This window comes from Pteronotus mesoamericanus, unplaced genomic scaffold (assembly GCF_021234165.1).
Source record: "Pteronotus mesoamericanus isolate MK-2021 breed Mesoamerican mustached bat unplaced genomic scaffold, CSHL_Meso_final contig_22, whole genome shotgun sequence".
In the NCBI taxonomy this organism is placed as follows: Eukaryota; Metazoa; Chordata; class Mammalia; order Chiroptera; family Mormoopidae; genus Pteronotus; species Pteronotus mesoamericanus.
In genome coordinates this window covers 7,184,513-7,198,249 of record NW_026555090.1, presented here as the reverse complement: position 1 = coordinate 7,198,249, position 13,737 = coordinate 7,184,513, and the positions used below count along the sequence as shown (strand labels likewise).

At 47.7% G+C, this 13,737-nt stretch overlaps 1 protein-coding gene across 2 annotated transcripts in view; it reads left to right on the top strand.

The window, feature by feature from the left end:
- The window catches only part of DNAH9 (dynein axonemal heavy chain 9), a 301,438-nt gene that overhangs the window by 221,460 nt on the left and 66,241 nt on the right, over nt 1-13,737 (top strand). For both annotated transcript variants that reach the window (XM_054571228.1, XM_054571229.1), the window contains exons 50-52: nt 4,087-4,512; nt 10,399-10,518; nt 12,828-13,016. In XM_054571228.1, coding sequence (XP_054427203.1) covers nt 4,087-4,512; nt 10,399-10,518; nt 12,828-13,016 — 735 coding nt within the window. The remainder of the gene's footprint in view (nt 1-4,086; nt 4,513-10,398; nt 10,519-12,827; nt 13,017-13,737) is intronic.

Here is a 13,737-nt window from a genome sequence, read left to right as displayed (position 1 = left end):
CTCCCCCCTCCCCGGTTCTGCTGGCCTTAACTTCCCCTGGGCCCTCAGGCCACAGATGGACACAGAGCCACCCCAGCTCCACCCAGCCCAGCACTTTCTACCAGCCCAGGGTAACCTCTCTCTCTTAGATTTCTTCAATATACACTTTTATAAAAAGTTACTTCAGTCAGCTCTCTTCAAATTACCCAGTGTGTTGTATCATCTTTTTGCCTGCAGTCACTTTGATTAATACAGTAATAAAAAAAAACAAGCCCAGTAGAAATGCAAAAGTACAATACCAAATAATTCACAAAACAGGAAATTCAAACAGTTTAAAAACATGAAAAAAAGTTTAGCATTACTTGTAAATATATATATACACACACATATGTGAATTATACCAATTTTATGATACCATTTTCAATTTATCAAATTGATTTAAAAATTAAATAATGTTACAAGATGTTGAAGAGGATAGAAGGGTACAGAGACTTTCTTAAACACTGATAAATGAAGTTGGAATTTGTGGGAAATAATCTAATAATATACAAGAACAACACTAAATATGTGCTCATCCTTGGACCCAGCAATTCCACTTCTAGGAATAGTATCCTAAAGAACTAATCTAAAATTTTCACAAAAATTTATATAGAAGAATGTCCACCAAAGCATTAACCATGTGGTATATTTGTGGAAATGACATGTTTCCAGTAAGTATGTTTTATATACCATATTTTGCCTTTATAGTGCACATTTTTTTGGCCCAAATTTTTGAGGGAAAAATAAGGATGCACATCAAACCTGGGAAAAGGCACTAAAGCATAGGTGCACATTCTGCATGGCAAAATACAGTAGATCGTGGTTCATCTATCTGATGGGGCACCAACTTTAAAACTTTTGTGGGAGAAGAATAAATAACGACTTTCATATCTCTTTTTTAAATGATCAATAAGTATTGCCTGTACTATCTCCAAAATATGTCCCAAATCCAGCCACTTCTCACAGTGTCCGCTTCAAAAGCCGTGGCCCAGGCGGCCCCAGTCTCCTGCCTGGACGTCTACGCAGCCTCGCCGACTCGCCCTTGTCGCCCCCTCCTGCCTTGCACAGCGAGCCTGCACCGCCAGAGCCTCTCAAAGCAAAATTGGGCCGTCTCAGCCCCTGCCGGAAACCATCCAATGGCTTCCGCGGAGATTAGAATGAAATCAAACTCCTCCCACCGCTCTGGGTCCGCTCAGGGTCCAGCTTGACGGCCTCTCCTCTCTCATCTCCACGGATCTGCTGACCTCCGACCTTTCTGCCTTGAACTTGGAGCGCTGCCTCTTTCTCATTATTCATATCCCAACTGAAATGTCAGATTCTCAAAGGGACCTTCCCAGAGCTCCCTGCCCAGCTAAAGTGCCATCATCACTCCTCAAGCATCTTCTACCCTATTAGCCATTTTTTTCCCAAAGCACTTACCAGCCTCTGAAATATCAAAGCCTGGCCTCTTTGTTGCCTGTCACCCCACCTGAATAAGCAAAAAGGCTTTGCCATTCTTGTGCGCCGCTGTATCCCCACTTGCTAATGGATGACAGGGAGCACGTTCATTCACTCAGCAAGGACTTGTTGACGCCGCTCTCTGTGCCCGGCACTGTTCTGGGTGCATGTGATACATCCCTGCCTGGACGAAGCTTCCGTTTTAACCCAGAGGAGAGGTGAGAGGCAGGCATAATGAAAAGGTCGTTTATCCAGTGCACGAGAATAGGACGAACATCGCAGGGAAAGGACCTCATAGCGCAGAGGAAGGAGGCGCGCTGGGGCGGCTGGGGAGCGGGGCGGTAGCAGGCTGCGCAACTGAAGACGGCAATCGGCGTGGCCTCCCGGAGACGGGGGAGGCCGAGCGCAGACCTGGAGAAGAGCGAATTCATCAGGCGCCTGCCTGGGGAGGGCAGTCGAGGCCAAGGCAGCAGCTAGACCAAGAGCCCTAAGGCAGGGGTGGAGGGGAGAGAGGGCAGTCACGCCCTCCAGATGTCACACCCGCCTTGCTCTGAGAAGTGTTTTTTCACCTCGTGTTCCTGCTCAAAGTACTGTTTGCCCTGCCCCCTGGGGACTGGCCACAGGACCCCGCCTAACTAAACAAGATCATTTCCCAGGGCCTTTGAATTTTGAGTTACATTGAAGAAAATGTCTTCTTTCCTCCTGGTTGCACAATGAAGGGTAGGAGCCTGGGGCTGCTGGCACCTGCTCATTCCATCCATCGTCCAGCACACGTGCTGTGTGCCACTTTCTGTTCTAGGCACTGGGGCTACAGGGATTGGCAGGAGATGGGATTTCTGGGCTCCTGCAGAAGAGTAACACAGTAACTCAACAGGGAAGAGGGGTAATTTTCAAATTGCCCTGAGTTCTGCCAAGATCATCAAGGTGCGCAGACAGGAAATGGCTTGAAAGGGGAAATTGGTGGTGAGATCTTTCTGGAATGAGATCTTGGCAGATGAGAAGGGTCAGCTGTGCGCGTCACTTAGGAAGAAGTGTTCCAGGCAGAGGTCCTGAGGTGAGGATGAGCTTGGCAATCAGGATGCTGGGAGGGGCGACTGTGGCTGTCAGGGAGAGAAGGAGAAAGTGACCCACGTTGAGGTCGGAGAGGCAGGTCATGTGCCTCGCAATCCCACGAAACTGGTGCACAAAAAGGAAGCCCACACACAGAGAGAGGCCGAAACAAGAAAGGGTTCAGGGAGTCCCGCAAACATTCAAGACGTAGTTCCGCTCGGCCTTACAGTCAGCTCCAAGCGCACTCTCTCCAGATACACGAGCAAGAAAATTGTACTTTACCTAGGCTTTCTGTTACTAAAACCAGGACTTGTGATTGATTTATAGATACATATGAATATAAAAAAATACTGGAAGGGATTACGTTGAAATATTAACTATCATATATCTGGGTTATAGAATTCAATTTCATCTTTATACATTTTTACATTTTCTTAAATCAGTACATTAAACATAGTTAGCATAAAGTGTTTTTAAAAAGGTGGACTTTTTGTTTCTGACTGGATTTTCACACGTCGCCCTGGGTCATCCAGTGGAGGCCCCTACGACAGGCGCGCCAACACCCCCCACCCCACGCCTGTGCTGGCCCTCACTCCTGCCCCTGACCGGTTTGCCACGACCAAATGTGAAAAAACATTTGCAAAAGCAAATGGAATGTCTTCCCAGGTGTCTCCATTAGGCACTAGGAAAAAAATCCCCCTCGCTTATAGATTTCCAGGCCCGGGAGCAACCCAAGTCCATGTGGCACAGGGATCTAATCTCTGAATCTAGATTTACCTCCATGTACGAAATCAGCCCAAAAGCAGGTGCGTTTGAGGTCATAGGCTTCTCACTGACGGTCACAAGCAACCTTAAATCCACTTCATATGCATTGATGGTGCAATTTCACTTACTGATTAATGGTGCCCCTGCTCCCAGTTTACAGATGAAAACACTGAGGCCTGGAAAGTTGAAGTGACTTGCCAAGGTCAACGCTTTCCATCATTTCCTTCCCAAGCAAGGGAGACTTAGAGCAAAGGACAGACCCATGTCTAGGCAGAGGCCACAACTGCTCCAGCCATGCCTAGCTCTCTGTCTGACTTACCGTGGCAGAAAACGCCACTTTGCTATCAGGACAGTCCGGTGCAGTTAGAACAAGCTCATGGAACAGTGCCGTTTAATTAAAGAAAAAAAAAATAATAATTGGGTTACAGTGCTAGTCTTCAATCCAGGTTGGAAATTAATTTATAATAACCTTATGTTTTATTCATGGCAAGCTACATAATACAGAGTGTGTAGGCATCCTCGTATTTTTCAGTTGGATGTGAAATAATCGTGTGTCCCTAATGGGCTGCGAGCCGGTGAAAGTGCTGAAAGAACATAGCTGAGTCTCTGCGAACCGTTCAGCAGAGCCTGAAGACAGGCTTTGGGGACCAGCTTTGGTTTCCTTCTGATGAGTCATGATATTTAAAATTCAGGGGACTGCTGCAGGCTTCAAAGCGGCCCCTTCAGATTGATCACTCGAGGGCCTAACTCCATTAGCAGCTGAGGACAGAGAAAGCCCATTCGTTTTCCTCTAACCACCTCCTTCTCTTTTCTCAGACCAACCTGACAGAGCTGAAGTCATTTGGGTCCCCGCCTCAGGCCGTGAGCAACGTCAGCGCGGCCGTGATGGCCCTCGTGGCCCCCCAGGGAAAGGTGCCCAAGGACCGGAGCTGGAAGGCCGCTAAAGTCGCCATGGCCAGAGTGGATGCGTTCCTGGACTCCCTGATCAACTTCGACAAAGAGAACATTCACGAGAACTGCCTGAAAGCCATCAGGCCGTATCTGCAGGACCCCGAGTTTAATCCCGAGTTCGTGGCCACCAAGTCTTACGCAGCTGCGGGCCTCTGTTCTTGGGTCATAAACATTGTGAAGTTCTACGAGGTGTTCTGTGACGTGGAGCCCAAGCGCCAAGCTTTGAGCCGAGCCACCTCGGACCTCACAGCCGCCCAGGGGAAGCTGGCAGCCATCAAAGCCAAGATCGCTGTAAGTGGGCCGGGCCCTGTGATGGTGCTGGCAGCCGTGGGTATGAACGGCACTCTCTGCTCTTCCCCAGGGCCTGGAAGCAGGGAAAACAAGCTTTGAGGCAAAGTCTCCTGTGCGTTCAGTAGAGGCAACTTCTTAAATTTTTTTCTCAAATACGGTATTGTCCAAACAGACAAATCCACCGGACCATTGGTTTATGCTTTGCCCCTGAATATTTTTTCCTTTTCTTCTGAGGAGAGAAAGGTGGCATAGATACATATGTATGGGGCAGAAGGGCGCCCAAGAAAACTGGAATTATCTTCTGGAGGGTGGGCCCCTTGTAGTACAGGCCTCCACTGATAGGTCAGTGTTCTAGGGACCCATCTGAGCCAGTGTACCAGCTGGCGCTGTTGTGAGAGGCAGAGTTTGGCTTCGGTGAATTTTTTTTGAAAACTCAGCACATTTACACATTTCATGATGGATGATTTATAAGCGCACCTGCCCACAGGGTGCTGAGCGTTCAACCGTTTTTTACCAAAAATGTCATGACCCCCATGCCCCACCTTCCCTATTCACCGCACCTCGCCCCAAACAACCCTTGTTTTGTTGTTTCCCGGCTCAGAGGGTAATGTTTGCCAATGTGGAAGAGGTGGAACAAAAAAACAGCAGAAACTCTAAAAGACATCAAAACCCACGAGTTCAAAAACTGTTTTTGAGCAGTGGAAAAAACATCTCATTAAGTGTATTGCACCAAATGGAGAGTGCTTTGAAGGTCACTGAAGTTTAAACATGTAAGAATAAATACACAATTTCTTATAAATAAATTCCAGGTTTTGGGGGATTCCCCCTTCGTATTTGATTATATGTGCCTCACCCAGAACTGGGGTTAGGGGTGATCTTGAATTCACACCTATGTGGAGTTAAAATGGATACTACCAAAGTGAGAGGTAGAAATCAGAGACCTGTAGGATGGCCTAACAGCTAAAAATCCATCAGCAGGTCTCACTACGAACGTCTTTAGAAGGCTCACCATTTAGAAGGCCCCTCCCTGCCCTCCCGCTCCCGGCCCTCCTTCCTGGGCTACGCACGCTCTTGCATGCATACGTCAGCCCGGTAATCAGGCACTACCAGGACCAAGCATTTCCTGGATCTTTTGTTTCCATGCGTGCATTCCAGGCCAATAAGATTCTTGCGGCAAATTTCTCATGCCGATAAAAAGGGTTTTTACAAATTGTAAAAAGTAAGATTGTAGACATGCCGCACACTTCATGTCATCGGCTTATTGATTGTTAGATTAAATTCTATAGCTAGAGGCTAGTTCAAGGATCCTCGTAACCGATCTCTCCCTAAAGAAAAGGTAGCTTTTGACAAAGCAACTAATCCCCTCCATATGTTTGCTTTCTAAGTCCAGATGTTCATAGACCAATTCACTTCAAACAGGTGTTCATCGCCAAAATAATGGCCCTCTTCGAAAACACCCAGATGCCGAGCACCACAACACCCCCGGGGCGGCTTTTACCGGGAAAATACCTCCCGAGAAGATTCATATCCCTCAGACTCTCCCAGGATAGTGTTACAAGAACTGCATTTTCAAAGATCTCTTTACTCAAGTTATTTAAAGGAACATTTGGTGCAAAAGGAATATTTTCAAAATGTTTACCCCTTTTCAGTAGCCAACATTCACACGATAGGCCCACTCAGCCTGTGAAGGCAGCAAGAATATTTTAAAATACTTGGCTACCTCACTTCTTAGCTACCTCACTTCTTGGCTACCTCACTTCTTTGGCACTTCTTTTCTGCCAAAATATTTTTTGAAAAAAATCTATTTTCACTCTTAACAACCTCCTCTCCACCCTCTGCTTATCCACATGCCTACCAGCATCCCAAGAGTTCGAACGCTTCCCCTACTAGTAACAGAGGAGATTCACTAAAACCAGCTCTCCTTGGAGGCCCCGCCCCCCAGTGCGAAGAAACTCTTCCCCGTGCGCTGCTGAGGCCGTCACCAGCCTCCCCCAGGTGCGGTCCACCCCAAGCTTTATTTTTAGAATTTTAGGCTAATTCCAAGTAAGTTTTATGTTCAAGATGCTTAAAGTGAAAAAAAGTGTATTTCAAAACAAATTATGCAATATAATTTCAATATGATTATATATATAATTATAATACAGAAAAACACGAATACTGGTGGTTAGCTCTGGGTGGTAGACTTTAGATCGTGTTTATCTGTATTTTCTTTTTCTCTGCAATGAGCACACTGTATATTGTTACAATTTATAAAAGTAATCGTTAAAACAAGTAAGGCATCTTTCACTGTAAGTAAAATACCAAACAGGAGAGAAGGGCTGCTAATGAGACACAACAGACTTCAGCCCGTTAATTATTTCGCCTGTTCCAACGGATTGTTGATACCACTCAGAGCTTGCTACCTAGAGGCTTAAATGTGTTGTATTGGGCCCACACAGTGTTTGAAATGATTTAATTAATTGCCAACATTTACAGCAATAGGAGCTTCTTGTAGAAATTGACTTCTGGCCAGTTTTAAAATAATACGATTCCAAAGTATCCTTAGCTGACCCTGGAGTTAGGTAGCGGCTCCCCAGTCACACAGACAGTTGTGTCACGGTCCCCACATTCCTATTTTTCTCAGCACGAGACTCATCGGGCCGGTTCGCGTTACCTTCCCGGCCTCTGCTCCCTGGAATTTCTGCCTTTTGTCTGTGGACCGTGCTGGCCTCCTTATTTCTTGATGCATCTTATTCAGTTAACTTTCTGCCAGATGAGTCTCTAAAAGGTCCGTCTCCATGTCCCCCAGGATCGCCGTGGCAACTGCTGTGATGGACATAACCTTCATTTCTCCTTCCATCACACAGAGGGAGCTTCCTCGGGGCCCTCGGCTTTCAAGATGACGTGGCTCCTCCTTCCTTCAGCTTCCTCCCTGCCTTCCAACTCCCAACTTCTATTATCATTACTTATCATCACCGTTGTTTTTTAGTCACCAAGATTGAACATAACTGCATTCCGTTCTGTCACCAAAATTGAGTGTTCCACGCTCTGTCTCCTGACTGACTCGAAAAGGTGAAAAATCAGTGAATTTCATTTATATTCTGTGAACATGTCTATATTGTTCCTATAAGATGTAAGTGGGGCCATATGGCTATATTGCCTTTCTTATACAATAATTTTTTTCCACCCTGGAGTTCCCACTTTCCTTTATCTTTTTTCTCTTTCCTTAGTTCCTTCTGCGTAGCCGCGATTACTTTTAAACTCTCCATCTAATCCAGTATTCAATCAAGTCGCCTTCGCCTCCAAGAATTTTCTTATCTCCAGCTCAGAACTCCCGTGTTAACACATTTCACTCCTTTCTTGGGTTGTTCCAACGGCGCCTAGACCCCATGCCTTCTCCTGTCTTAACTTCTTCCCTTATTTTGCTATGGCTCTTAAGTAACTTTCTCCAAACTGTTAAGTAAGAGGTAAGTTTTCAGGACAGTTCCAGTCTGGAAATGCCTTTATTTTTAAACTGAACTGCATGTTTTACTGAGTACTAAATTCTGCGTTGCTCCTTTTTTCCCTTTCCACATGGAATGCGTTATCCTCATCCGGTGAGAAGTCTGAGGAACAGCAAGGGTCCCATTCCCTTATCGATGCACTGTGTTTCTCTCTTTCTGGAAATCTTTCAAATTTTTCTTCATTCTTGGTGTCTGAAACTTTACATTGACATTCTTAGCTACCATCCTTTTTATATTCATTGGGTGTGGCATGTAGAGACTTTTCTTCAGCTCTAAAATATTATTTTATATTATTTCTTGGGTAATAGCCCTACTCTTTCCATTTTAATGTTTTATCCTGGAATGCATGTTGGTTGGATGTTAGACCTTCTATGGGTTCTCTATGTTCTCTAATCTTTTTCTTACTGTATGTTTTCTTCTACTTTCTAGATTTCCTCAAATTCACCTTTTAGCCCTTCCCTTGAACTGATTATTTTTTTACATTAACAATAACAATAATTTCCACAACAGCGTTGCGTTTGCTATTCCTGTTACTAGCACTCTTTTCTTGTTTTATGAATGTAACATCGTGAATCTCTCTCAGAAACTAATTATGACGGGTTCTGTGCTGTGTTGCTGTTTTCATGCTTGACGTTATCTCCATGTCCCAGGCCGTGTTTTGTTTCTTCTTGTTTCGCTTAGTCCAGGCTTTCATCAAATACCTTCTTGCTCTTTCTCTTGCAAGAGTAGTGATCAAAAGCTGATTGTAACTGTGCAGGCAAAGGCAGAGCTGGTGGACTGACAGAATTTGCTTTCCAGATCAGACGGGTTATGCTGGATGCATCCTGAACACGGGAATGCGCTGCCTTTTCCCTGCCCCTGTTGACTGTCCACCTGGAGACATAGATGCCTGATGGCACTGCCTGCTGCACAGGAAATAGAGATATGGAGTGAGGAATTAACAGGCTTCCAATTAACCCTCTTATTTTTAGCATTCCCTAGAAACACCCCTGGCATTTCCGAGTCCCCAGGGTGCCTGGGGCTCTGCAGGGCTGATCAGCTTCCTCTCTGGTGGACGAGGCCATCCCTAGGTTGCGGCTTCCTCCATCTTGCGCCGGCAGTTTCCAGTCCTCTGTCAGTGTGGCCTTCCGTAAATCTATTGGAATCCCCACCCTCCCATGGCCCTTAACCTTTGCTGGGTATTACGAGCTTAAGACTTTTTTAATTGTTTCAAAACCACTTTAGAGAAGCAGGCTGGGCTGGTGTGGCTCGGTTGATTGGAGCATTGCCCCAAAACCGGAAAGGGCACATGCCTGGGTTGTGGGTTTGATCCCTGGTCTGGGCACTTTTGATCTGAAGTCTGGGGAAGCAGCCAACTGATGCTTCTCTCCCTCACTGGCATTTCTCTCTCTCCCTTCCCTTCTCTATAAAAGCAATGAAAAAATGCTCTACAGTGAGGATAAAAAAAAAATTTTTTTAATCATTTCAGAGAAGCCTCAGGGAGAAGAAAACATAAATGAGCGTGGCCAGGCTGCCATCATTAATTGGATGCCTTGCCACCTGCTTTTCAAACTGCTTGGCCCTTCATTTATTTCTCTTGTAACTTGGTAATGACCAAGAGAGCAGCCTGAACCGGGCTAGTGAATAGACACAGGAGGCATTTGGAGGTGTCTGCCACATGTCCATGTGCCTTTGTACATGCATATACATGCTCTGGGGGCAACAATAGCTATGTGCTTCAATTCTAAATTCTTAAAAAATTCAGAAAAATGGAGACTATGTTTTCGGTTTGTTTGTTTGTTTTTTTTAAATTTCCCAATAATAGAAGAGAATAAATGAGGTTAAAGCAAGGGGAAGACTTAGGCTGTCGACAGCCCGCCCCACACGCTGGTAGGTCCGCCTCAGCAGGCCCGGCGTGTGGCCTCCCAGGCCTCCCAGACCTCCCAGGCCTCCCCGGGGCCTTCCTGACCACCTGCGGGCCTCCGGGCTTCCGCGTGCTGAGCTTCCAAAGCAGCTCCTGCAGCTTGGGGCGGGCTACCCGAACCCATGTTTCCTGAACACCAGGAGGAACAGAACGCACGTACTCTCCTCCATGCCCGCCACCCCGTCACCCCTCCCGGCCCTCAGCCGATGACTGAGGTGCTGGACCAGGAAAGCTCAGCTCTCTCACTTGGCTCGAGGCTGCTCTGGACTTCCACTTCAGCCTCCTCCCTCCGGGATCTGGCTGAAGTCCTTGCTGGGACTCTCCCTGACACTGTCCCTAATTTGCCTTCTTTCCTTCCCTGCCCTCCCTCCTCCCCCGAGTCCCTATAGCTCCCCACAATGGACTCTTCCTTAAACATTGCCTACACACGAATCCCAGCTCAGAGGCTCTGAGGTGACTGGGGCCGGAATTACTGACAGACCTGTGTTCCTTCCTGAACAGCACCTTAATGAGAACCTGGCCAAACTCACTGCCAAGTTCGAGAGAGCCACAGCAGACAAACTCAAATGTCAGCAAGAAGCTGAAGCGACCGCAGGCACCATCTCCCTTGCAAATCGCCTGGTGAGTGTGAGGCTCCACAGCCAGAGCTTTAATTACATTAGCAGAGCTTGTCAAGCGCCGCTGAGGTGCAAAACGGATGAGCTCAGCTCAGCACTGCTTTGGCTTGGGGGGAAATATTAAAATGTGCTGGGATGCAGGGATGAATCCTGAGAAATGTGTGAATTCACACCCTCGTCTGGTCAAAGTTTCCTCATGGAGATGGTTGGGAGAATGAGAACACAGGGCATATCAGGCAGCCCATGCTGTGCATGACATGGTTACGTATGTGAGTACTGCCCAGAGGAAGCAGTGGAGAACAAAACCAGCATTTGATAGACAAACTCTGAAGCTCTTACAGTATGATGTTCAATGATTAGGGTGTGACCAGAATCAGGGACTGAAATAGAAGCACATAGAGACTTTTTGACCTTGAGCATTTCTTAGCATGATCTTATCCGTATGCGCATCTCTCAAACACACACACAGAGGCTCTGGCCTCCCTGAAAAAAAATTAATCGGAGGGTCAGAGCAGGGTGCTTGTGCTATGGGTGCCTGTTGCTATGTAACAAAGTACTCCAAAACTTACAGATTTGACAAAATAGCTGTCTCGTTGCTCCCATGAGTTTGTGGGTGAGGAGTTTGGACCGGGTTCAGCTAGCAGGTTCTGCTTCTCCGTGTGGTGCTAATAGGGCCACTTGGTGTTACTGAGCCAGAGGCCAAACTGGTCTGGAGGGTATAAAACAACTCCCTTCACAAGTGTCTTGGCAGGGACGACTTCAAGAGTGGGCTCCGTGGGGCCCTCTCCCTCTCCTTGCAGGCTCAGGTCTTTTCTGCCTGGGTAGTTAGATGTCTCACATGATTACTCGGGCTTCAAGAGACAGGAAGTGGAAGGTCCCCATCCCTGAGGCCTAGTCAGGGCGGGAAGTCAGCAAGCAGCACGTCCACGGGGTTCTACTGGTCAAAGTGGTCCCAGGTTCAAGGACAGAGCATAGACACTAGCCCTTGAAGAGAGGAGAGTCAAAGGAGGCATGGCCTTTTAAAATCCCTTATGGCTTATATTTTCCACCATAAATCAGTTCCCATCTTTCAAAGCAGTGTCCACTGGATGTGATTTATCTTCAATCGAGAGCCTTTACAGAACCTTCCTCACCAATAAAAGGAGGTGGAATCTATGGATTTTACATTTATTGCCACCAGTCTATTTCCATAACAAAGCCAGGTTCTCTAGTTTGGGGAAAAATGAACCACAAGAGTCACTGAATTGAGCTGTGCTTTAGTGAAGAGACGCTGTACCACAAGCATGTGTCAGTGCAGTTGTTGGCTGACCTGCTGCTGCATAGCTTTGAGATGAACAGTTCGGTTCAGAGACAGCTCCGCTGCGAGCATGCCACAAGGGGTCCCACACCCCCGCTAGCCTGTCTTCTATCCAGTTCTGGCCTTGTTGCCTGACCGGGACACCTTCTGAGCCGGGCCTCATGGAAACAGTGTGCTACTCCGCTCCAGGAGCACAGGCTCCGAAGCCACCCCCGCCTCTACCAACCGAGAGGCTCTGCCAAGATACTCCATCTTTCTGGTCTTTATCTGTACAGTTTAAAAATGGCCATGGCAGTGGTTGGGCTGGCAAATCCCTAAGATTGCCTCCCAGCTCTGGCATTCTCTGGTACCACCCGTCAAGGAAGAAAGAGATAACACAGAAGCTAAGCTCCACCATCCACCTAAGAGTTCTCAGTAAAAAAAAGGATGTCTTTCCTCCTGAGAGAGGTGCCCCCGGAACAGGGTGCCATGCCAAAGCGGGTCGGGCAGCGTCGGGACACGTTCAGCAGTCTTGCTACTTCGTACACACCCATGTGGCAGGACTCCTAGCTCTGTGTCTTAATCACCATGCCTGTCTCCCTGTCCACTGGAAATTACTTATTGTGCATGAAATTTATCTTATTTATTTTCATATCCCAGCATTTGGAGAGATGGAGAGGTGCATAATTTTCTAACATGTTTTGTGGACCGGGCACTGTGCTAAGTGATTAACATACCCAGTCATATTTAACCCTTTCAGCCGCCCTGTGAGGTGGGTGGTATTCACCTCAGTACCAACCAGCAGAGCCTAGAAACCTGCATCCAAAACCTGCTGTCCACCCACAGCCCACGCATGCATAGCACCGAACGGGGGTGCTTACTGAAATTTTTGCTGCAGCCAGTAAAATCCTCAGTGATCAAAGGAGCCGTCTGATGACACTCTGAGTCTTCTGCTGTTAAACGTGTGCTGAATCCATGTCTCTTTCTAACCAGCAGTATGACAAGTCCCCTCTTCTCTCTGGTCTTTGAAATGGCAGGTGGGAGGCCTTGCCTCTGAAAACGTGAGGTGGGCAGAAGCCGTGCAGAACTTCAAGCAACAGGAGGAGAAATTATGTGGAGACATTTTACTTACTACAGCTTTCATTTCGTACCTCGGTTTCTTTACAAAGAAGTACCGGCGGAGCCTCGTGGACGGGACCTGGAGACCCTACCTCAGCCAGCAGCAAGTACGTACAGCCAGGATTTCTCCTGCCCGCATCAGCCGTGGGTTCCAAGGAGCTCACATGCCAACACTAACCCAAATCTTCCAGTCCCTTTGGGCATGCTTTCTCCCACCGCCCCTGAGCATCTCCTAAGGATGTCTGGGACCCAGGAGTGAAACACAGGCACCTGCGTGCTCCCACACTGCCCTGTGCTATCTGCCGCCGCTGAGGCAGCGTTCAGCTGGCGGGTTATTCTGAGGACAGCATCTCTCTTCTTCACGGGCCTCCATGGGAAGTCCGGCCCCCGGCCCTGCCACCTGGCTCCTGGCTCTCCTCAAAACCATAAACCCTGAGCAGTGCCAACCCCCCCCACTCCCATGCTTCCCCCCCGTCTCACTGCTTTTAAGCCAAATGTCACAGTAGCAGCTGAGACCAAGTCCTTTTCCCAGATTCTGCACTGTACCTTGTTACCGGGCCCCAAAGCCGCATGGCCTGTGACCGTGGCTCCCAGACCCCGTGTGAGAACAGCTTTATCTACTCCTGTCACGTGCAATCCGCTTGTCCTGTTAGTGGAAGTTGATAGACTTTACGCCCAGCTCCTCCTTCTACACTGACATGATGAAGTGAGAAATGCCGGTTGCCGACTGAAGTGGGGTCAGGCGGTGCCTGGAGCCGTCAGTCGGCCTAATACCCAGTGTTGCCTTGACACTTCCGCGCCGCTCAGTCCACAAACCCTCACTGGGTG